Below are 22,124 nucleotides of genomic sequence, written 5' to 3'. Positions count from 1 at the left end.
GTTTGTGTATCTCGACCCTTCGCGGTCTGAAACAGGAGATCTCCCTCTAAAATCTGTATGCAGAATTGATGAAGCACTTCCTAAGTCTTCATTCCGAGCATCATCTAAGCTTATGTACTCCTGAAAAGTGCAATCTGACTACGACCTCATCAGAATCTAACTACTATTTCATCTTCGAAGGCAACGGGCAATCTTGATTCACGGGTCCTGCTTGAAGGATGGTTTGATCACCATGGAATTCCAAGGATAATCGAACGATACAGCGGAAAAGAACCACGGGCAAACTAATATGAGAATCGCATGACTCACTTGTTTCAGAAAATGTCACAATGACCCATGAGATTTCCTTAAAATGGTAAGCTCACCTTTTTGCCCTACAATCGCTTGGCACTTATGGTTTCTTCTTGATTGCTGTCTAGCTTCCTCACCGCCTGAACCTGTATATATCCACAGTTCCACTTCAAAGTCCATGAAGGTAAACAACCGTATCTCATCGTGAATTTTCTTAGTACGCGTAACGTCGCCATTTTTGCTTTTCTATACCAAAGACTGGTCACTCCAACTTACCTACTTCCAACAAATTGCTGGTCGTACACTTACGTTCTTCAAACCAAGCTTGTCTTCTTTCATTAAGCGTTTACTTTCTTTATTTTCATCTTCATTCATCATCTTAGCGCTGGTGCCAACATGATCATACGTGTCACAAGTCTTTCTCTCATTCAATATCGTAAAGTCATAAAGCTATGTATCATCACCTGGGGATTCGGGCAAATGCTCCTTTTCAGCCATCCTGTCAATGGTTTACCACTCATTCCAGACGTAAATGAGTTTAGTACAGTGGTTAAGGCAGCAAGGGAATCAAGACTTGCAGGTAAAGAGGGAGAGGGTCTTTCTGGAATAGAGAAATTTGCAAATAATGGTAAGTCTGTTTTATGCTCAACGTTTCATCAAAATCACCATACCAAGCTCGAAGGTGACACTGAACCTTTTCCTTTATCTGCTTCCTTGCCTGGTACTCATCAGATCATTTCGCAGATAGTCCTGCAACTAGAAACGACCCATTCGGTATGTGAATGATTTCATCTTGCAACGTAGAATAAAGCCAAAGCTGATCTAAGCGTCATTTCTTCAATCCTTCTCACGAAGGCACCAATCCGAGACCGGAATCTCCAAAAAGGTTGACATACGGTGAGATATTCACTCTGTCACAACGTCCTCACTACTTGGCTATAAAACTAAATCCCTTGTTTTGTTAGACGCCGAACCTGGTCAGGAAGCCTCAGCCTCAGGTACTACGAAAAAACTTACTGAGGCAGAATTACAGGAGTCATGTAAGTGGTTTCGCTTTGAATTTCCACTTGAATCCGACATCACTCTGGTATTGAGAAAAATCTTCGCTTTGTTCAATATATTATTCAGCAACCGTAATGATAGAAAGTGGTGAGTGATCCAAATCCTTAATGTTCATAGAAAAGGGGGACTTCTACACAACTTTCACCTTGCTGATATCTCGTATCTCATTCTTCTGCTAAAGTCTCTCAACACCCTGACGCATATGCCGAACAGATGTTGAAAGAAGATCCCGGTTACCTTGGAGTTGCTGTAAAAGTATACCAAGAAGGACCTCTTGATAGAAAAATTGCTGCAATTAACAAAGTTTACACGGCGGCCCAGACGGCTGGAAAAGTCAACGCACAAGGCACCACTTATAAAGCTATACATTTGACTCAATTTTTATATTGGGCAAAAGAACCGACTACTGCAGCTACGCCTGAACTTGAACAGTTGAGAGATCTGTGTGATGTTTATCTTCAAAATCTCAAATCAGATGCCGACATCGATCCCATCATAAAACAACTGGCAACTGCGGCTTATGACGCTGAGCCTCGAGGTCCAAATAGAAACTTTCCAGGCTTTGGAACTCAAAACACCAAGGCACCCGTCATAACGAATCTGAATGCTGCTTCTCATACCAGCAATGCACCTCCGAAATCGAATCCGACCATCAACATAGAAGATGACCTTATTTCTCGTCTACCTGCTGACAAGAAGCAACTTCTAGACACAGTTTTCCAACAGCAAAAGAAAGATCAATTAGCTGCACAAACCTCACAACAAGGTGCTAAGTCAAAGCCAAGTCTAGCTGAACAAGTTACAGAAAGATTGAAACAAGATCCTAAGTTGAAACAAAGTTTAGCTGAAGAAACTGCACGATCAAAAGCCGTTTCCCAAGCTACAACTTCCGACGTTCCAAGTGACTTCCCTGGACTCAAAAACCGACCAGCAAAACTTCTAAGTCCTGCAGAAGTCAAGGAGGTACAGAGACTCCTCAAGAATCCAGTCAACAAACTTCCTCATCCTGAAGATTTCAAAGCAGCTTCATCTAGCCAGAAACCAACCCCGAAGCTTACGACGATCTCCAAGAAACCAGAAACTCCACCCGCAGATGACCCTCTGAGTCGCGCTAGACGACTCCCAACTCCGGGCGAAGTACATGAAGTCCAAGTTGATCCAACCGGATTTGCAACAAAACTATTCACAAGACCAGCAGCAGGTAGTTCATCAGGACTTCCACTTCCTATCCCGCCAAATCAAGCATTTTTGAAAAACGTAGCCACTCCCAATAAGTCGGCCTTAAAGGCATTAGATAAATTAGGAGGTCGGAGAACACCACAGGTTCCAAAATCATCTACTGGGGGTGGTATCACTCCTGATGCATTTCAAAATGCACAACCACTTCCACAACCTCGTGGATCTTAAATCAGGGATCCGAAATCAAGTCCATTGGATATTTTTTTAGGAAAAACTTCAGGCTTCAATTCTGTTGGTAGAATTAGACATTGTATACTGAAAAAAACTAGTTGTATGTAAACACAGCTGAATATTTTAGATTTCTCATACTTTATGGACCCTCATTTGATAAATATACATATTTCTATTTTGTTACCTTTCTCCTTTCATTATACAAATTATCACCATCTGGTCACTCAAAGACAGTCGTAAGATTATGATGAAATCACTTGTTGTGGCTTGAGTCCCTGAATCAGACAAACATGTATATCATGATCAAGGGGAGCACGAAAAATGCCCTGCTTGTACTCAGCTGTCTCGTAAGGTTAATGACTCCTTATCTACATCCCACATCTTTTGAGAAATGTTATGGCGAGAACTTGAAGCGTTCAGTGAGATTTGTTAACGTAGCAACTTCTGCAAAAACATAATGGCAGAAACCACTGAATGCACAGCGCAAAGTATAGATTTCGAATTGATCTGATGAGTCAAAGCAAATTCTTTCGATTTTCTCTGTAACAGTTGATAATGGGGTAGGTGATTTTTACACAGACTCGTTTACACCGGATCATTCTGTGTAAAACCGAGTCGGTGTAAAATTCCAAAAGGTGGTCGGGTTCTTAGAATTTTACACCTCTTTCGATTTTTTTTTGTCTGTGTTGAAAAAACAGTGTAAAATTCTTGTGGCCGGTGGCAAGATTGAATTTTACACAGAATTTATTATTACCTTTTCTAAAATGAATGGCACCCCTGGCCCAAAGAAAAAATATTTTTCAGCGCTGCAGTCCCCGCAGCCGGTGCAGTGGACTGTGACAGACAGATGCATTCAGATCAGCTGGCTGACGCGGCCTGCTGAGCACTGCTATTGGCAACCCCTCACCGAACGTTTACTCATCTGCGATGGGCATTCAACACCCACCTCCTCAACATTTTCCCTGACGCCTCAAACTAATCGCTTCATCGATCACACGTATGTCATCCTATCAACTTTCTATCACATCTATTTCATGTTGATTTTTGACCTTTTTTCTTTTTCTTTTCTTTGACTTTGATTTTGATTTTGTCTTCTTTTTTTGACCATGTAGATCAAGCGGGACTTCCTCTCTGGGGTTGACGACATGAGATGCAATGTTGTCAAACAAAACAAATCAGACGATGATCATCATTTAGGGGATTGGGATCGGATTCATTCGTCTCATCGATTAGCTGATGATATTTCGGATTAAGCTTATGCTACTCGTCAAGAATCCTCAATCCAAAGAAATTTAATTTGGGTAGTAATAATCGAAGACATCTTTGAAATTCTCTTTTGTCTTCTTCGTTCTTTCTTCATTCATTTCAAAGAACTCTTATTTGTTGAATCAAAATCCTTTGATTTTAATTTACTGACAGATTCTTCATGCATACATATTATGGTTGTAACTTTTCTCTTTCTCTTGTCTATCTTTTTATTGTTATTATATCAATTCCTATCTGTTTTATTGATTCTGGTTCAAAAAGAACACACCGGAATAACAAAGAAAAACACAGGATAAAAACCTTGGATTAATCACATCATTTTTCTGGCTTTACTTTGAAAATCTTCATAATGATCTGAAGAAATTCAGAGTTGATGTAAGATTAAAATAAGTTGAATGAAAGAATGGTGTGCAAAAGAAGAAACCTGCTTTCGCGCTTTACTTGAATACCAATCTTGAAAGAAATTCATAACACTCTTGATCAAACAAAATGATCATCATGAAAATGTGAAAACCAATTTAAATTGCAAAAAAACTCAAACTCTTCAAGAAAACAAAATAAACATTGAAAACAAAGTGATTTGACTGATGAATTTGGTTGTGTACTTTATCCATTTCCTTCTTCACAGGAATTACTTTTATGTTGAGGTATAAAATTCCAATCTTTTGGTGTAGGTCGAGATTTTCACCCAATCTTTTGAAGATCCACTTGTCAATAAGGTCTAAAAAGGAAATACCCAAAGAAGAAATTATGATGAATCGATCCAAAATTGAAAAAAACATGAATTTCAAGTTAAAGATGACTTACTTCTGATTCATCTCTTCTTTGGAATGGGTATGGTCGATCGTTTATTTTTGCTGGTAATCTTTCTTATAAACCGACTGGTACATATTGGTATTAAAACCCTAATGATTCACAAAGAAAACGTTCGGTGAGGGGTTGCCAATAGCAGTGCTCAGCAGGCCGCGTCAGCCAGCTGATCTGAATGCATCTGTCTGTCACAGTCCACTGCACCGGCTGCGGAGACTGCGGCGCTGAAAAATATTTTTTCTTCGGGCCAGGGGTGCCATTCATTTTAGAAAAGGTAATACACATGGCACGGCTGTGTAAAAATAGTCAGTGTAATAATCACGGGCCCCGACCCGAAGTGTATTTTTACACCGATCCGGCTACACCAAATTGCCATGTGTAAGATCTGGTCGGTGCAAAAATCCCATTCTGCTGAGCTCACCTTCAATTTTACACCGAAGTTTTACACCGCATCCGACCGACACTTCGACGCACATACTCCAGATGATGGAATGCCTGAAGGATACCACGCAACCCAAACATCAGACGTATATACCTGATGTTTGGCATGGTATCAAAGGCATGCAAAAGCCTTTCAAAAAAAATTAACTGCCGCCCTTTCACCATTCCCACATTCCCACATATCCACATATCCATGGAGTGGAGGCCCTCGTGATATGATTACGGTTCTGATCATTACGGTTCTGATCATATGAACAGAATCATTCCGGATCGGAACTATGAATTCCAACCACTTTCGGATTGCACGACGAAGATTTCAAAGACTTCTCGCTTTTGTTGACAACTGTTTCTCGGTTTTGACAACCTTTAGTTCCTTCTCTTTTGATCTTGACTCGAATCATTTATTGATGACGCTTTCGTCCTTTCCTATTGGTTACATTTAAAGCATCCCTTGACGCTTTCGTACTTTCAAATTAAGGCTTTCGTACTTTCAACTTGGTTTCTATCACTTCCACCATGGGGCAGACATTCTCCATTTCATCGGCCGCTCCCTTGGAAAATACGGGAGAGGGAGAAGAGGACTTGTGCACATATGCGTCTTCGCATCATACCTCAGAAGCTATTCCCGATCTCACTTTGGAAAATCTGTTCACTACCACTCCTAGCTCTCCATTTACCATTATTTCGACTTCAGACTGCTCAGAATCTTCTTTGGATCCCTTACAATCAAGTTCCTTAGAAACTACTCCATTAAAATCTAGTCGTAGTCGATATCATAAATCTCCAAGCGTAATCACAATGTCAGCCCAATCTGAACTAGTCACCAAGACCCAAAATGTTTTCAAAGACGTCGACAACATATCTCAATCTCATGTTAGTGAAACTACTGACAATGAAGACGTTGGCCCAGTCAAAACCCGGCAATTGCAGCTTCCCCTCAACAAACGGAAGTTCGCCACATGGATTGACAAAGGCAGTGAGCTCGACGAACAGGGATATCCCATATATCCTAACGGGGAAACAATGTTTGTGAAGAATGCCGAGGATCAAATCACTAACTTTAAAAAGGGGATTGCGACGATTGCGTGGACTCACACGATGCGGACTGAACACAACAACAAGTGGACTATTAGACGTTATTACTGCCTTGGGATTTTAATTTGCTCTGAGAAAGGCTGCCAACTGGCGGGATCGCCTCCCACCGGCCACAAGGCAATAGAGAAATATCTCTCAAAGTACGTCATCTCAAACTTATCATCATATGACAAATAACTAAATTGATCCCTTTGGTTATTGGGTAGGTTTCCCAATTGCACAGTCTCTGGATGTCCTGGCCTTGTGAATCACTTGGCGTGTTATGCCCGCTGTCGCGTTGACGAGGACACGGTCGAAAAATGGTGTTTGTTGCGACACCAAGGACAACACACCCACCGATGGCCTGACCCCAAAAAGGCTGATCCTCTTGCGAAGGAAAAGCTGGAAGAGGCTGTGTTGAATGATCCGAAACTGGGACCACTTGGTATGAAGGTATGTAATAATATCCTCTTATGTTCACAGAAGAACATGAAGCACATACTCACTCTTGCTGTTTGCTCTCTGAAAGGTTGGACGTGCCCGACTTGGAACCCAACCGATTGCTTCAATAACAGATATCCATTCATCTTTTGGACATACCGACCGCCTCGGCTATTTGCGCCGTGAAATTCTCGCCAAACACGGGTTGATGGACGATAAGAATGACAAGGAAGGGGGTGACAGGTGGTATACACAGATCAAACATTGGTCCAGGTCAGTATTGATGATTTTATTTCGTACTCCCAGTCTTTCATATTTTTGTATTATTTCGTATTCCAATCCCTTCATCCTTTTGACGTGGCTAACTTGCCTTCTTTTCCTGTTTTCCTCCAACAGGAAAGGAATGAAAATTGTGTCGGTTGCAATGGACGACGATGACCATTTTACCTTCCAAACGAAGTGGATGGCCGACATGCTAGTACTCAAACAAGAAGACGGGGAGGCCTACTCTGGCGGCCTCCTCTCCGATGTCACATACAAATTCTTCCTTAACGGTTACCTATTAACCACGTCGATGTACAACGAGAAGCTCCAGCGCTGGATACCGATCCTACTGTCGTGGCTCGGAGGACTGTCTACCTTACACTACAAAACCCATTTCGCCACTCTCTTCAAACAAATCCAGAAGACTGACTTGTCAGACAGGGAAAAGAGACGCCTGGTCGAACAGGTTGTTGATTTTTCTGCAGCTCAGAAAAACGGATTCATAGATGCATACATGGAGGTATTCAAGGTACATGATCGTAAAATCGCCTTTTCTAAGTTGCACGGCTGCGAACAGCATTATCAACAGGCGGTCACTCGCATATCGAAAAATCACAAAATAGTGAAGGTTAATATGGTGGTCAGTTCTCAATCTTTGGACTTTGATTAACTGTCACATTGTTTTGATTTAATTCATCTAATCAATATACGTGTTACATGTTCCTTTGACACGCAGGGTACTTGGAAGACACTGTGCCGAGAGCTTCTTCTCCCGGATGAACCTGGACGTCCAAATCTTGAACAAAGATTCAAAGATTTGCGAAGATTATTTCCTTTGGCGAAAAAATGGATCGACTGGTGGTATGCGGCGGATGTCCAAGCCATGCTCTTCCAGGCGCGGAAGAGGATTCCTGAAGATGACCCGCCATTACCTGAAGAAGAATCAGATGACGAAGATCAAGCTCAACCACGCCGGCGCGCTGATTTACCGAAGACGACCAATGCCCAAGAATCCTTACACCGGGTCTACTACATGCTCTGGTAGTTATTTATCAAAGCTTTTTCCATTTAATCGTAAGGAGTCTAACATTGAATCATTTCGTCAAATGATGATGTTAGTGATGGCAAGTGTGGGATCATCGCCGGGATGATTCAACTATTTGCATTTGTTTTGAGTCTAGAGCGCGACTACGAGGCCAGATGCAAAGGTATCTCGGTGACTTACAGTTCCAGCAATCAAAATTGGCAAGACATCGTTGCGTCTTTAGGCATGGCCAAACCCACCAAACGCCGATACGTTGCAAACGACGGCCGTGCACCGGACACCACCAAAGAACTACTTGACGGTGCTGATCCTAAATCCGGCAAACCCTCCAAGAAGAAAGGTCCAGGACGTCCTCAAGGTTCTTTGAACATCAATCGAAGTGCTTTGACAACCTACAAGTCTTATACGTCAGGCACCACCATTGGCACCCTCAATCGATGCTGGCAGACTGCCACGCTGGAATCCCTCTACGCTCTGTGGGGTCCACTTTGGAGTGACCACACGCACGTCAATGGGACATCTTTGCCCACGATCATCATTCGACATTTCACCGGACGTTGCGATGGCGAGTTGAATGAAGGCAAACACCTCGGGAGTTTATTGAAACGCAGTCAGAACATTATTCACAAGGCCATCCAAGCTCTCAAACCCGAGTCATACACGTCCGACAAGTTTTGTTCTGCCGATGGTTTCATGGACATGATAGTAGACCACCCGCACACAAGGCCTCTTTTTGCTATCAACGTGACTAAGACATCAATATGTCATCGCAACGACAAACACAACCGAGCTACAACCAGATCTTTAGGCGGTTTCCGGCTTTTCCCATCAATGTTCAGGGAGTCTGGCGTTGCTTATGGACAACTGGACATTTTGCTACAAGATTTATTCTCTGAAGGTGTCCTAACCGAACCCGGGCTTGTATGCCGTGGATGTCATCCAATCAAGGAAAAAGGCCACGAGGAAGAGGACCCGACATTGTATGATCAACGTATGAAGATTGAGGATACATCCTTACCGTTGCATCTCTATTTTCTCATGGACAACGTCATGGCCTTAGATTCCAAGGAACGAGGACGTTACATGGGAGACACCAACTGGCCAGCGCGTCTAGAATTAGGTGAAGCCAAATATCAGATGGTCACCCGTGGTTTCTGGGGTGGGAACCATTATTGGTGCCAAGTGGTGAGATCAGTAGAAGGTGTCTTGAGCGTATGGCATTATGACGAGCTCAAGAATGGAGGGTTTTCCCAGCTCATATCCCGCGACGTAGACAGCCTTTCTGGTTGTATTGCTAACACCAGCTGGACGTGTTACACGCGGGTCCCTTTTGAAGCGGAAACTGTCAAGATCAAACATGCCCTTCTGGACATGATGAAGAAGTTTCCAGACCGACACCTCTCAATACCTTTCACAATGCCTACCAGCACGATGCCTTTCGGAGGAGGCCTTCCTTCTCTTGAAGAAACTGACGACGCCGTTTTGACCACAACCTTGCCAGAAGAGGCTTCTTTGCCAGTTTGCATTGACGCTGATGCAGATGAAGATTTCTTAAATGACAACGACGACGTTCTCTACGACAGGCTCAACCGTGAAGAACCTCAGAACGGAAATGACAAGCTTCTCTACGGTAATATCGTACCTCTGGATGATGTGGATGTCATAGGAACCGAAGAGGCCAACATTGAGGTTGATGAGCTATCTCATCAACCTTCTGAGGAAATCAAGATGCCTTTGGACCCTCTCAAATTGAAGATCAAGTTGGCCATACCAAAGTTGAATCCGTCAATTGAAGAGGAGGCCCTTTCACCACCAGTAGCCTCCACAGATGTCCAACCACGTAAGTTGCCTTCCTTCACTACACTCTCTTTGTTCTTTGCAGTACTGTAGGACACTGACCTCATCTGTGCTGCATACAGGGAGCAAGCGCACACGCAAAGCTACAAAGAAGGCTGATACCCCGCAAGCGGATGACAGCTCTTCAGCGGCTAAACAAAAGGCGACAGCGGATAAGCGCAAGGCTACAGCTGATAAGCGCAAAGCTGCAGCTGCAAAGCGGCGCCAGGCTGCAGCGGAGAACCGCGAGCGGCTTAAGAAGTTGAGGGAGTAGTTTTCTTTGAAACAAACGAACAAACAAATGCCTTAAGTGGTTAGCCTGTGGTGCTTATTGTTCTTTCTCAGTTCCATTTATTTCCTGTCTCCCTGTGTGTCGACTATAAACCCAAAACATGGGGTCTTGTGCGTTTATCTCGCATGTTTTTTTTCTCAAGTCTGCGTAACATATTCTGTGCAAAAATCAATTCACGCGTGCCAAAATTGGATTTTTGCACATGGCCTGCTTACACAGGTATTCCCGGTGTAAAGATTAGACGTGCAAAAATGTACTTTGCATGTGTAGACTTGAAATTTACACCGAGATTTTTTACACCGCCGTAACATGTGTAAAGATTTAAATGTAAAATTCAACCTCACGACCGGCCACATGATTTTTACACTGAATATTTTACACCGTCATTTTTAACACCGGAATAAAAATTTCGAAAGAGGTGTAAAAATCTAAGAACCCCCGCCTTTTTTGGAATTTTACACTGACTTGCTTTTACACATGATGATTCGGTGTAAAGGAGGCGGTGTAAAATTCCCCCTCTCCGTTGATACAGTGGGTAAACCCGAGTACGTGTTCCAAGCCACCCTGCATAGAGCTTTGGGTCCGAAATTTTTGAGATTTTTTTGCCATTTTTTCTGCTTTTTTTGGCGGGAGAAGAAGGTCGAGGGGTGGTGCTAGGTTGCAAAAGTTTGGTTTTTTTTTCAAAAAAAGGCAAATTTGGAGGTTATTTGCCACTTGAGCCACCATATTCATCAAATTATGGGCCTAGTGCGTTGCTAAGTAGCTAGCTAGGTACCTAATTGAGGCCTAGGTCCGAAAATCCAAACCCCTAAAAGAGTAAAATCATATTTTTGGTCTCCAAAACCATATTCCTAGATTCATCAAAGCAATACCTTTTCAATGGTCTGGGTGCCAGTCTCAAACATTCAGATTGAGTGCCCCGACATTGCCCCAAAAGGTGAAATTGGATTTTGCAGGGCAGGTCGGAACACGTACTCGGGTTTACCCACTGTAATTATTTGAAGCCAAATCGGATCAAGGTACTGCAAGTCCAAATAAAACTTCAGCCACTTGATCACTAGATGGCCATTCATCCGATTCTCTAATCTGGATCTCGAGCATTTCTCTCATCATACCATATGATTCTGAAGTCAAAGAATCTAATCCATGACCTCTGACTACATGTCCCAAATTATCCTTATCCTTTTCCTTTGAGATTTTTGATGTTTCTTTCATCTTGATAGTTTTGTTTTTAGAAATCGATCTTTTAGCTATGTTATCAATGGGACTCGATGGACCAACCTGTTCCAGTCGATTTTCAAGTCCAGAGTTTTTCTTCAACAATTTCCTTCTTTTAGAAATACTAGATCTTCTGTTCGGTTGTGATTTCATAGCTCTTGATCTAATTACTGGAGTGATTTCTTCATCGTCAACTTGTTTCCCTCTTCCCGATCTGAATTCGTTGAGAGTGTTGGATGGCATATATAAGGCAGATAGTGCAGGATGCGGTTTGATAGGTTTTAGGTGATTTGATTGTGCAGTTGATGTTGAGGTGGAAGTTGTGCTGGGTATATGGTTCATGTGCTTGCATAGGAAAAGAGATTCATGTGAGTATCATAGCTGTCAACATCGTAAGATGTTGTATACTTCAAATTCACGAACCTGGACCAGTGGTGAGCTGAGGTTGATCGAATGACCAGCTTTGACCCCGTTGAAGGTTGTCTCCAAATGTTTAATTGGACGCAAAATGGACTTTGCCTTCCTGTGAGATTTTGATTGCTGTTGGGAACGCGTCAATTTAGGCACCGTTTTCATCATCCTACTTCGTCTCTCGTCGTCAACGTCAATGTATTCCCGGCTATTCAATTGCTCGACACCAGGATTGATCATGTCAAGCTCTGCGTACGTTCAGCAAAAGAAAAATAAGGAGATCATTAGCCAGATTTCCCTGTGAATACGCAAGCTTATATTTGCTGATACTGACCTGAGCCCTGAGCTGATCCACTTGTGTTGGTAGTACGGCCATGTGTGAGTAGAGTACCAGTCTCTGATACAGCCATAGAATCGGAGCCAAAGTTTGAAATACCAAACTCCACACTTGATTTCGAATGATTCGTTTCACCATCAAATCTTAGTTTTTTGTATGGATTGTGCTTTGGATCACTTTGATGAATGATTTCGATCTCCGGCTCGTTCTCCTCTTCCGAAAAGTTCAAAGGCGGTTGTGAAAATTCAGATTGATTTTGCAAACTTGATGAAACATTCTCGGATTCAGCACCTGGCTGATTTCGATATATTTGCCCTCTTCTTGATAATGGCAGAAAAGTAGTACTTTTGGAACCCCTTCTTGTTGTTCGCTTTGTATTATATGTTTCGTCCTCCCTCTCGATGGATTTGATAGGATTTGGTGGCACTTTTTCTCTCTGAGCTATAGCTCTCCGATGAGCAATGGTCCATGGGTTATCGATGAAATCTTTTTGTGGTCCTTCTTCGATTTGACCAATATCAATTGGATCTGAAATTTCTGGTTCGAAGCAATCGGTTTGATTATTTGATTGTGATAATGGCTGAGAAGGTTGATTGTATATCTGAGGTGTGTCGTTCAAGCTCGAAGACAATGTGGCTTTAGACATAGGGTACAAAGAAATGTGCGTCAGTCACCAGTGGCCATGAAAATGAAGCCTTTGATGAAGAAAAACCCCCATAATGCAGCAGAACTAAAGGTGCTACGGGTGTGATATGAAGATGGCTAGTTTAAATCAAACCTGAAGACTTGTCCTTTTGTCTGCTAACAGGAAATACAGGACGTGTTCTGATACCCATCTCTTTTTCCTCCTCGTCATCATCTCCTTGATACTCATTGAAGCTATCTAGCCAGTCTGTTCCGATCATTGGCTGTCTTTCTCGAGGGATAGAGAAGCGCTGGGTTTGGACGCTAATTAGATGAATCAGTCGTGCGGGTTTAATACGCGTACGGCTCGAACTCAATGAGAATGTAAATGTGCTAAAAGTAGGAAGGTCAACAGCAGAATGTCTGATGACAAAAAAGGTGAGAGGTCAACAGCTGGTAAATATTGACTTTGGATGTATGCGCCTTCAATCCTTAATCCTGGTGTTATCATTCACCTTTCATCCTAATCACTTTCGGCTCTCTGACATTCCTCAAAAGTTCAAGTCCTCGTTCTTCGCAGTTTGCCAATTTGCAGTCTCCATTTCTCAACTCCCTTCTAGACAATACCCGTTCGAGAAAGAATATGTATATCAAGACATTGCATTTCGTATAATTAATACCAATCAACCAACAAAAACAATTCATCTCTAGAATTCAATTTTTCTTTGTCATTTCTATTATTTCATAAAACGTCAAAGAGTTCTCTTCCTCATATTTTAAGCAAATTACAAACCCACACACACAAGTAATGCTAACTTACAAAAATGCCATGATGATAATGTACTACATATACGTTCAAATGATTATTTACATTTACAACATTCTTTTCAAACCATTTCAAAGACTTCAATTCGTCACAACTTTTCCACTTTCATGGGTTCCTACATGAAATCCAATCCAATCCAATCCAATCCAATCGAACAAAAGAAAACAAAAAGAGTGATCAGAATTCACCCCATGGGTTCTGAACCAGACTACTACTCAAACTAACATCTCTTTTATCATTCCTCTGATGATCCTCTTGATCCCTTTCCACGACTCGATTTAATTCTTTTTGTGTTTGACTCTTGATATCTAAAACTTCAGGTCTAGGTACTTCCGTAGCTTCTACTTCAACTAATTGATCAACTACTGATTCTTCGACTACTTCCGTTTCATTTTGTTCTTCTACTCGATCCACCACTTTGAAAATCTTTTGAGGCCCAGATGTGTTAGTCCACCGATTGGCTTCTCCTTTTAGTCTATCCCGTTTGGCTTTCCTTTCGTTGGCTGATTTGTCTTCTATCAATAGATCTACACATCCTTCTGGAAGTATTTCCTTGGGCTTCGGCTCTTTGTTTCTGGTGAGTGACAGTATAGATCGTCTAGTGGATTGACTACTTCTACTGCCAGCAGGCTGTGTTCGGGAAGAGTTGCTAGTTGGCAATTGAGTGCTGAGATTGCTGCTAGGCAGTTGAGTGCTGGTACTGTAGCTACTACTACTCGGCTCTAGATCATCATGATCATCATGTAGAAGAGATCGTTTAGGAGCAATAGCAGTCGATTTACCCTTGTTTAATTTTCTCTTGGAAGGAGGAGCGGATGGATGCGAGCTCAAGATTCCGTCCTCGAGTGCCCTCATGACTGCTCTAGCGTCTTCTTGAGATGCATCTACCACTGGATTATTATAATCTCCGAACTCCAACCTTCGCGCATCCGAATAAAGATCTTCTTCTTCGATCCTAGGTTCCCCGAATCCGACTTCGTCTAGCTCTGATCCATTTGATGACTCATCAGAAGACTCGTCAAGGTTGGTGGGAGCGGTGTTCATGTCCCATCTTCCTACAGTATTCATCTTATGATCTGTCAACCGATGTCCAGCTGTTTCGATCTCGCTAGGTGTAACCTGCTGGTCAGTATGAACAACTTCGGCAGCTTGATCAGGTAATAGAGGTGCGTATCCACCTTCCGTTCTTCGACTTTCTTCGTTAGGGACAATCTTTCTGATCAATTTACTCCAGCGATTACTGCCACCACTGCTGCTGCCTTCACCACTCTCTAAAAACTTTCGGCCGTGGGCGACCTCTTCACTTTCTCCTGCCATCGGTAACCAGTACTTATGTTTACCGCCTTTACTATACCGAAGCCCCGCTCTTAATCTACGTTCCCTCACTACGCCTTCATGATGTAACGCTCCTTCGGCTGGTTCGAACGTCTTGTAACTGAGACCTGCTCCAGTGAAAGTCAAGAGTGAATCCTCGAGTACGTCCTTAAAACCTAATATACTGTCTCGGAACGCATGTATGAATGGAAGTCGTCCGCAATAATTCACATCACGATCGATAAAATCGTGATGTGAAAATGCATAGAGATGTAAGAATGCAAATAGTGGCATCTCGAAACAGATCATAGTGTCTTGGACAGCCAGTGAGAGAGTTTCGGTGTCGTAACGAGCTAGTGACAATTAAAAAATAGGAACAATCAGAAGACCGAATCATGGAAAGGAAAGAGATTAGACAGAAGCTGCACTACTAAACTTGATTTGAGAGCTCCGACAGCTACCAAGATCGAAATACCGAAACCTTGCCAAAAGCTAAAGAAGATAATTCCTTTTACACAGAGGAATTTAGGCAACGGTCTATACGAATGGTATCAAATTCACAGTAAGTACGTGTCGATGTTTAGATCGCAACGCCAAGTAAAATAAATGCGCCAAGTATCATGAAGCATACCTAAAAGGTTTGAGGTCTTCACCAGTACAAACCCAGAACATAGCAAGGCAGTAGAGGCCTGAGATCAAAGGAATATGATGTTAGTAAGGGAGTGGGCAAATTATTCCAACCGTAAAGTATATAAACGAGAACGAAAACTCAACATAACGATACACTTAGGTTGTATGCAAGGCTGACATAAGTGTAACCACTAGTTGACTTCAAAGTCCCATCGTTGTAAGTGTTTGTAGCCTTGAAGATTACGGTTAGAATTGCTAGAATGGGCTTGATTTGAACGTATTCTAGCAGAAGCAAAGGTTTCATGATTGAGAGTGTTAGGGCTCGAGAAAAGCAAAGACATGGCCAGGAAGGGGGATTTACGTAAGATACCGCGTTTGAGATTGAGAAAGGTATATGGGTCAGAGATATCCATGGGAGGCAAAAATTTGGAGATTGGCCATGGATGGGGCGTAGGCTGAATGCGCCGTCGGGTTGGAAAGTCAAAAGTCAGTAAATGGAATTGAGTCAATATATGCATCAGAGTGATATTTCAAAAAGAAATGAATACTGAACTTGTCGACCATGAAGAAGGATCAATAAACTACGTTCGCCACCGAGATATTCGACTAGAAGTACAAAGAAACAACTTGATAAGAGACATAGATCGCCAATCAGTTTGTTAGTCATGTTTATGAATCAAACTTTTCCAGATGACCGACTAGATGACCTACTAAATAACGAATGCCTCATAGAGATCACGGACCAAATCGATAAAGAAGGAAGCCTCGAGGGAGAAAAGTGAGATAAGAGATGAGATTGAATAAATCGGGACCATGATCAAGATCCTAACCACAAAACGTTGTAGAATCGGTTTTCGATAATTCCTCAACTGTTGACAAACACACCAGACCCTGAAGAGCTCAATCATCAATCCATTAACCTATCAAAGTTGAAATCAAGATCATCAGTAGAAGTATACTATTCAATTTTGACTAACGAGAGTAAAGTAGCAAAGCCAGCGGAAAGGCCAGCCGAGTATAACAGCTTTGGGTCCAATCTTGAGCCACTTCCACTTCCATGTTCATTTGAATTCATTTCCATCGTAACATCAATGATCGGCTGCCTTCTTAAGACGTTAATATATCGAGATGGATGGTTGAAAGGGCGATATTAACTGGAGTGTTGATAGAATTTGACGCGGTCGATGAGTGGTAAAATGAGAGATGATGTCATCTTGAAACTTCATTCATCCCTTCAATTTGTAACCTCTCATACTCCATACTGCATCCCCACTTCAGTGACTTGAACCTTGGTTGCTCCCTGTGTGTACATGCTACATAGAAAGGTGTAGAATACTGGGCATGATTCAACATGTCATTGAGATGCTTGACCAGACAAGTGAGACCTTGTTGAAAAGCCAAGGACTGAACTTGAACCCTTACCTCATATTAGTTATCAATACTAAGAGTTTCAACTGTGTATAGCATTTTTTGGGGGACACCTTCTGTGGAAGGGCTTGATGAAGCTCATAGGATTTCAACCAATGACATGTACAGGACATGTACCATATGTACTGACAGGTTTGGAAACCATTGAAAATTTTATCACCACCATCTTGTTGGTCAAAATGGGTTTTCTTAGTTTTCTTCCTCTCTCCATCTTGTCCTTGCCTCCCCATGATTTTTATCGCTGTTGATGTCATGAAGGGACATTACATGACATGTAGGACCTGCTAGTATATTACAGGTTCCACAGCCAAGTGCCGTAAACTGTGTTGTACCAAAATTTAGGGCAAAACAATCCACAGCTGATGCCCTAAAACATGGCCAAGAGACTTCCCTCTGTACAAGCCATAATAGAACAAATTTGTTACAGTCCTGCTTGTTCCCTAAATTCATCTGTACCTTGCTTTCCTCATAATTTCAATCAATGCAATTAGATCCTGCCCCAAACACACACTTCAATAATCAGCAAAGCCATGAAATTCATTTCCAAATATTCTTACCAGCCATACTGTAGGGAATTACAGCTGTGTATCACCCAAGTTTTATACATTGAACACCTCCCTACCTCTCTGTGCAACCACTACATACAGCGCAGATTTAGGGCACAGCTGGGGATGCTCTTAGCACCTTTTGTATCTTAGATTTATATTGTCCCAGGCTTTGGATGTTTGAGAATTGAAGATAAGGACTCTGGGAATCAATGGAATCTTGAGAATGGCCAAGGTGAGAGGGATCTGACTCAAGGGTCCTGCTTGGAAGAAGCAGTACTTCAACTTCACCAGATAGAATTTGGAAACCCTGCAGAAAAGTTACTTCTGTAGGTCCAATTTTCCACAACTAAGTCTCACAACCTATCACTCCAGGGACCACATTCAGAGTAAGTCACTATGCAACCTTCAGGCTAAACAAATTTGAAGGACTTTATCAAGTTTGGGAGTTCACATATATCACTTCAGGTCAAACACTATAGTTGCTGCCACAAACCTTAAAGCCTCTTGTAACTTTTCATAGATATTGATCAAGAGCCAAAAACGTCAATGTCTCTTGTATTTCAAGCTTTGAATCATCCAAGGCTGTTTTGGGAGCCTCACACCAATGGCACTTCAAAAGTACCCTTTTAGCAAGATTGGACAAGAAAAACAAAAGTTTTTTTGCTTTTTTTCTGTATTTTTTGTACCAGCAGATCATCAAGTTTATAGTGTGTGGTTTAGACCATGGCTATGGAAATCCAGTCTCTTCCTTTGTAGAGCATTTTATTTACAGTCATCCCATCAATCAGCATCCACAGACTACTTGCACATCTCAGAGCTGTTCTTGTTTCCTTTGATGATAAGAACATCAGAAACTACTGATGTTCTTCATTCACTAGCTACATGAATTCATTTTGGAATTGCCCAATCTGGTAAAAGAAGTGCCAGAAGGTGACCATGGGGCCAAAAGCTTGAGTCGATTGAGTAAAGGGCTTGCCAAAGTTGAATCATTGATAATATAGCATGATGCAAAATCAGGGCTGTGGGGCCATCTTGGACATTGAGTATGGCCCCCATCAAAACTACACCACACTTGATGGCAGTGTCAGCAAGTATGGATCCAACCCAGAGGATTTGCTTTTATAAGCTTGCAACAACTGAAGATAAAATTTTAGTACTCAAAGTGACATTTGGACATATACTTGTCCCTACAGAACGTCTGTGTAATGCTTCCAATTACACATGTAAAGTGAAGCACATCATGAGGGTTTGAAACACCTCAATTTCAATTGTACTACCTCAGATTGATTCAGAGTCCTGCTTTGCAGGTTTTGTAAAGTTTTTGGCAATTGTTGTTGCATCAACTTTTTGTGGGCACATGTACATATTTTTCTCATATTGTTTTGTTGTTTTTTTTGGCGGGGAAAACAAAGTATATCTTGGTCCAAACCTATCTAGCTCTGAGGACCCTGTGCATGCGTCATCAGCCACCATCACCACCTTTTGACTCTCTGTTATAGGATCTATGGCTCATGCCCCAAAGGCAGAACATATCCCTTTCAGCAAACAGAAGGGCACGTCTCCCACCTGGCAATTTGAATTGGTGTTGGTGAAAGGCAAACTTGTACCAATTACCATGATGCCAGCCCGTGTGTAGTTTTGAAAATAACAAAAAAGCTGTTTTTGAAAATCTATACACACGTGTACCTTTGAGTACCGGTTGGTGGTTTGCACCCAGAAAAATGAACAACAGGCATGGGAGGCTCGGGCCCCCGACAATTTGATTGTGACTGGAGGACGTCGAGACTTGGTAAAAGTTGCATGCTCTATTAGGCATTGGGCGAGGTTTCTGAAAATTTTCGTTTTTTGGTTGCGGGAACCAATTCAAAGGTAGTTCAGTTTTCTTGGAATGCTTGAGTAGGGATGGCTGGCACAATATCAAAGCCACCCAAAGCACAGCAAAAAAATATTTCTTGTTTTGCTTTACAAAAATTTTCTGAAATTTCATCGGGCGTAGAGCATCCTTGCTTGACCTGTAAAAGCCACAAGCCCTAATCGCGCCACAAAAGACACCTTTCAGACATTTCACACATACCTTGCCTGGGGCCCCCCGTTCTGAATCTACCCGGGTATCCCCCAGCAGCCGTGATCTATCATCCGATGACTTTTTCTTCTAACGTGGCAGTCAAAATTGGAACATTTTATTGACTCAAAACTAGACAGACTTGTCCAATTTCAAGCTGAAATTGAAATCAAAAGATTCAAATCTTGATCCTCTGGATTGGTCACAAACTGCTGGAGTTGACGAGCAAAAACCTCGAAGACAAGAGTCAAGCGGTCATCGGACCGAGGCAAATGAACATCTGACCCTAAAAGATAGCCGGGCAAAGCGACAGGGCTTTTTACCTGTGAAACTCACTCGCTTCTGCAATCTTCGGATTGCTTCGTGGGGCGCATCGCTGGTCGGTCAAAAAAATAGAAAAAAGAGCGAAAATTTCGCCCAATGCCTATTGTCGACTGATCAAACTAACCGGGCTCTGGCTGGAAGGCCGGTGCTTCCAATGATTCCGATCAGACAGGGCCCCACAGCAGCCGCCGCAGCATTACTCGAGGCACCGATCCTACCCGAACACGAGTCAAAAAACCCCACAAATTGTCTGCGAGCATCAAAAGTTCACAAAAGAAAGGTGACTGAGATGTTCAAAGGATATCAAATCACACGACGATTAATACCTTCAAGACTAATCCAATATAATTCTTATTATCATTTCAACATATTATCCAGATCCTCAAGCTCTTCAACACCTTCACAAGATGAAGATCAAGCTTTAATTCATGCTGTTAAAAGGTTTATCAAAACTAATGAAACTATACCTTCACAAGGGTCTTGGTCAAATGGTGAATTCTTGAAAAAAAGTAAAAGGGTGGATTCAATTAAATCTACTCTAGAGGAATGGGAAAGGGTTATGAATGTTAGCTTCTCATAGCAGTACTTCCAAACTATAACTGCAAGTGGATACTAATAGCAACTTCTTTCATGTTTATCTCAGTTGGTATCAGAGCTTCAGCTGATTTCTAATACGGACCCGGATCCCGATATGAGGCAGATAGCCTTAACTGAACTTGAAAGCCTATATTCATCATCAGATCAAGAATCATCAAACAACCTTTCAAACATCAAATCACGACTTTTAGAATCACTTTTCCCCACCCCGATCAGTCATCGACAGTCAGCTCTAGTAGAGATCAAACCGGGTGTAGGAGGGGTTGAAGCTGCTCATTTTGCTACCTCACTCATGAATTTGTATAATCGACATGCTCTTCGACAGAAATGGAAAGTCAAACCGGTCAATGTTGAGTTTATGGTCAGTGGCCACAGTATGGATGGTCTTAGAGAAGCTACATTAGAAATTGAAGGCGAAGATGTCTATAAAAGGATGAGATGGGAGGCAGGTGTACATCGAGTACAACGTGTACCAGTGATGCAAAACACAAGTTCGGTTCACACTAGTACGGCTGCAGTAATTGTTTGAGTGTTGTTTTTATTCTTCATATATTTACATGAATAGATTATAACAGCTGAATGATATAATGATGTGATTCCATCACAAGGGCTCTTCCGTTTTTTCTCACTGAACAGGTCTTACCTCTCGATCCTGGAAATCAAGACAGCCAAGAAGAAGCCTTGTTTGAGGAAAAGGATGTAAGAATGGAGACCATGAGATCACAGGGCGCCGGAGGTCAAGTTGAGTTTTTATGCAACAAATATTTCAAGATATTTGTGGGATTGACCAATTCTGACCTTCCTTCTTGTAGCATGTCAACAAGACTGAATCAGCGGTCCGATTAACACATGTCCCAACTGGTATTGTCGTCTCAATGCAAGACTCGCGATCACAACATCAGGTAAGGAAGCACATCGTCCCGACATCCTTTGAGTGTGCCCCATGCTGATCTTCCTTTGAACAGAATCGGGCTAGAGCATTCATGATCCTAAGAGCAAGATTATCAGATCTAAGGAATCAACAAAAACAAGTTGAAGAGCGTGGCCTTAGACTCTCCCAAGTCAAAACCTCTGATCGAAATCAAAAGATCCGAACATACAATTTCCAACAAGTTGAGTGATCAGCTTCATCATTGTTTTGAGTCGGATCTTAAGCTTAGTTGATTTGTGTGTTGTAGGGACGAGTCACAGATCATAGGATTGGATTAACATTGCCTAGGTTACATGATGTCATGGAAGGTGGCGAAACATTGGAGTCAATATGGATGCGATTGGCAGAGGATGAATTGAAACAGTCAATCAAAAGTCTCTTGGAGGAATCTCCTGAATAGGCCTTTATCGTCCTCTCATCTCAATTTTGAGTGTAAAAAATCTTATTAAGAACTGCAGAAGTGCGAATGCGTTGACCCACGAATGTGATGTATCTTCTACAAATGACAAGTCTCTGGGTGGGTGATTTATTCCGAGAATCTTCCTGGTTTATCGCTTGTAGTTTGGTGTTCAACTGTAGAGAATCGGGCTACATGGGAGTGTAGTGGACAGATAAATAGGGCTTGGCAAGGAAGGAAGGGCG

The 22,124-nt window shown here is 42.1% G+C and overlaps 5 protein-coding genes across 5 annotated transcripts; 3 read left to right on the top strand and 2 right to left on the bottom strand.

The window, feature by feature from the left end:
* Positions 1 to 687: 687 nt before the first annotated feature.
* Positions 688 to 2,760, top strand: MELLADRAFT_90576 (uncharacterized protein; the record flags this gene model as incomplete). Its single annotated transcript, XM_007413730.1, has 6 exons — positions 688 to 919; positions 1,024 to 1,065; positions 1,147 to 1,188; positions 1,257 to 1,331; positions 1,420 to 1,440; positions 1,535 to 2,760. The coding sequence occupies 6 exons, from the start codon at positions 688 to 690 to the stop codon at positions 2,758 to 2,760; spliced, it is 1,638 nt and encodes a 545-aa protein (XP_007413792.1).
* A 4,243-nt stretch (positions 2,761 to 7,003) lies between these two features.
* MELLADRAFT_90575 (uncharacterized protein) lies at positions 7,004 to 10,214 on the top strand (the record flags this gene model as incomplete). The annotated part of the gene is made up of 5 exons (XM_007413731.1): positions 7,004 to 7,068; positions 7,192 to 7,699; positions 7,796 to 8,100; positions 8,179 to 9,944; positions 10,024 to 10,214. 5 exons carry the CDS (start codon positions 7,004 to 7,006, stop codon positions 10,212 to 10,214), a joined length of 2,835 nt encoding a protein of 944 aa, XP_007413793.1.
* A 1,032-nt stretch (positions 10,215 to 11,246) lies between these two features.
* MELLADRAFT_65972 (uncharacterized protein) lies at positions 11,247 to 13,103 on the bottom strand (the record flags this gene model as incomplete). The annotated part of the gene is made up of 4 exons (XM_007413684.1): positions 11,247 to 11,795; positions 11,874 to 12,109; positions 12,196 to 12,834; positions 12,977 to 13,103. 4 exons carry the CDS (start codon positions 13,101 to 13,103, stop codon positions 11,247 to 11,249), a joined length of 1,551 nt encoding a protein of 516 aa, XP_007413746.1.
* Positions 13,104 to 14,521: 1,418 nt separating this feature from the next.
* Positions 14,522 to 16,512, bottom strand: MELLADRAFT_24320 (uncharacterized protein; the record flags this gene model as incomplete). Its single annotated transcript, XM_007413683.1, has 8 exons — positions 14,522 to 14,703; positions 14,953 to 15,315; positions 15,399 to 15,499; positions 15,594 to 15,651; positions 15,737 to 15,874; positions 15,954 to 16,047; positions 16,146 to 16,218; positions 16,304 to 16,512. Coding segments are annotated over 8 exons (1,218 nt in total), but the record flags the coding sequence as incomplete, so codon positions are not given.
* A 3,731-nt stretch (positions 16,513 to 20,243) lies between these two features.
* MELLADRAFT_109720 (uncharacterized protein) lies at positions 20,244 to 21,882 on the top strand (the record flags this gene model as incomplete). Its single annotated transcript, XM_007413732.1, has 6 exons — positions 20,244 to 20,519; positions 20,598 to 21,068; positions 21,188 to 21,292; positions 21,364 to 21,453; positions 21,517 to 21,663; positions 21,730 to 21,882. The coding sequence occupies 6 exons, from the start codon at positions 20,244 to 20,246 to the stop codon at positions 21,880 to 21,882; spliced, it is 1,242 nt and encodes a 413-aa protein (XP_007413794.1).
* Between the last annotated feature and the right edge of the window lie 242 nt (positions 21,883 to 22,124).

Source organism: Melampsora larici-populina (assembly GCF_000204055.1).
Source record: "Melampsora larici-populina 98AG31 unplaced genomic scaffold MELLAscaffold_38, whole genome shotgun sequence".
In the NCBI taxonomy this organism is placed as follows: domain Eukaryota; kingdom Fungi; phylum Basidiomycota; class Pucciniomycetes; order Pucciniales; family Melampsoraceae; genus Melampsora; species Melampsora laricis-populina.
The sequence above is the reverse complement of the archived record's forward strand: the minus strand, read 5'-3'. Positions and strand labels throughout refer to the sequence as shown.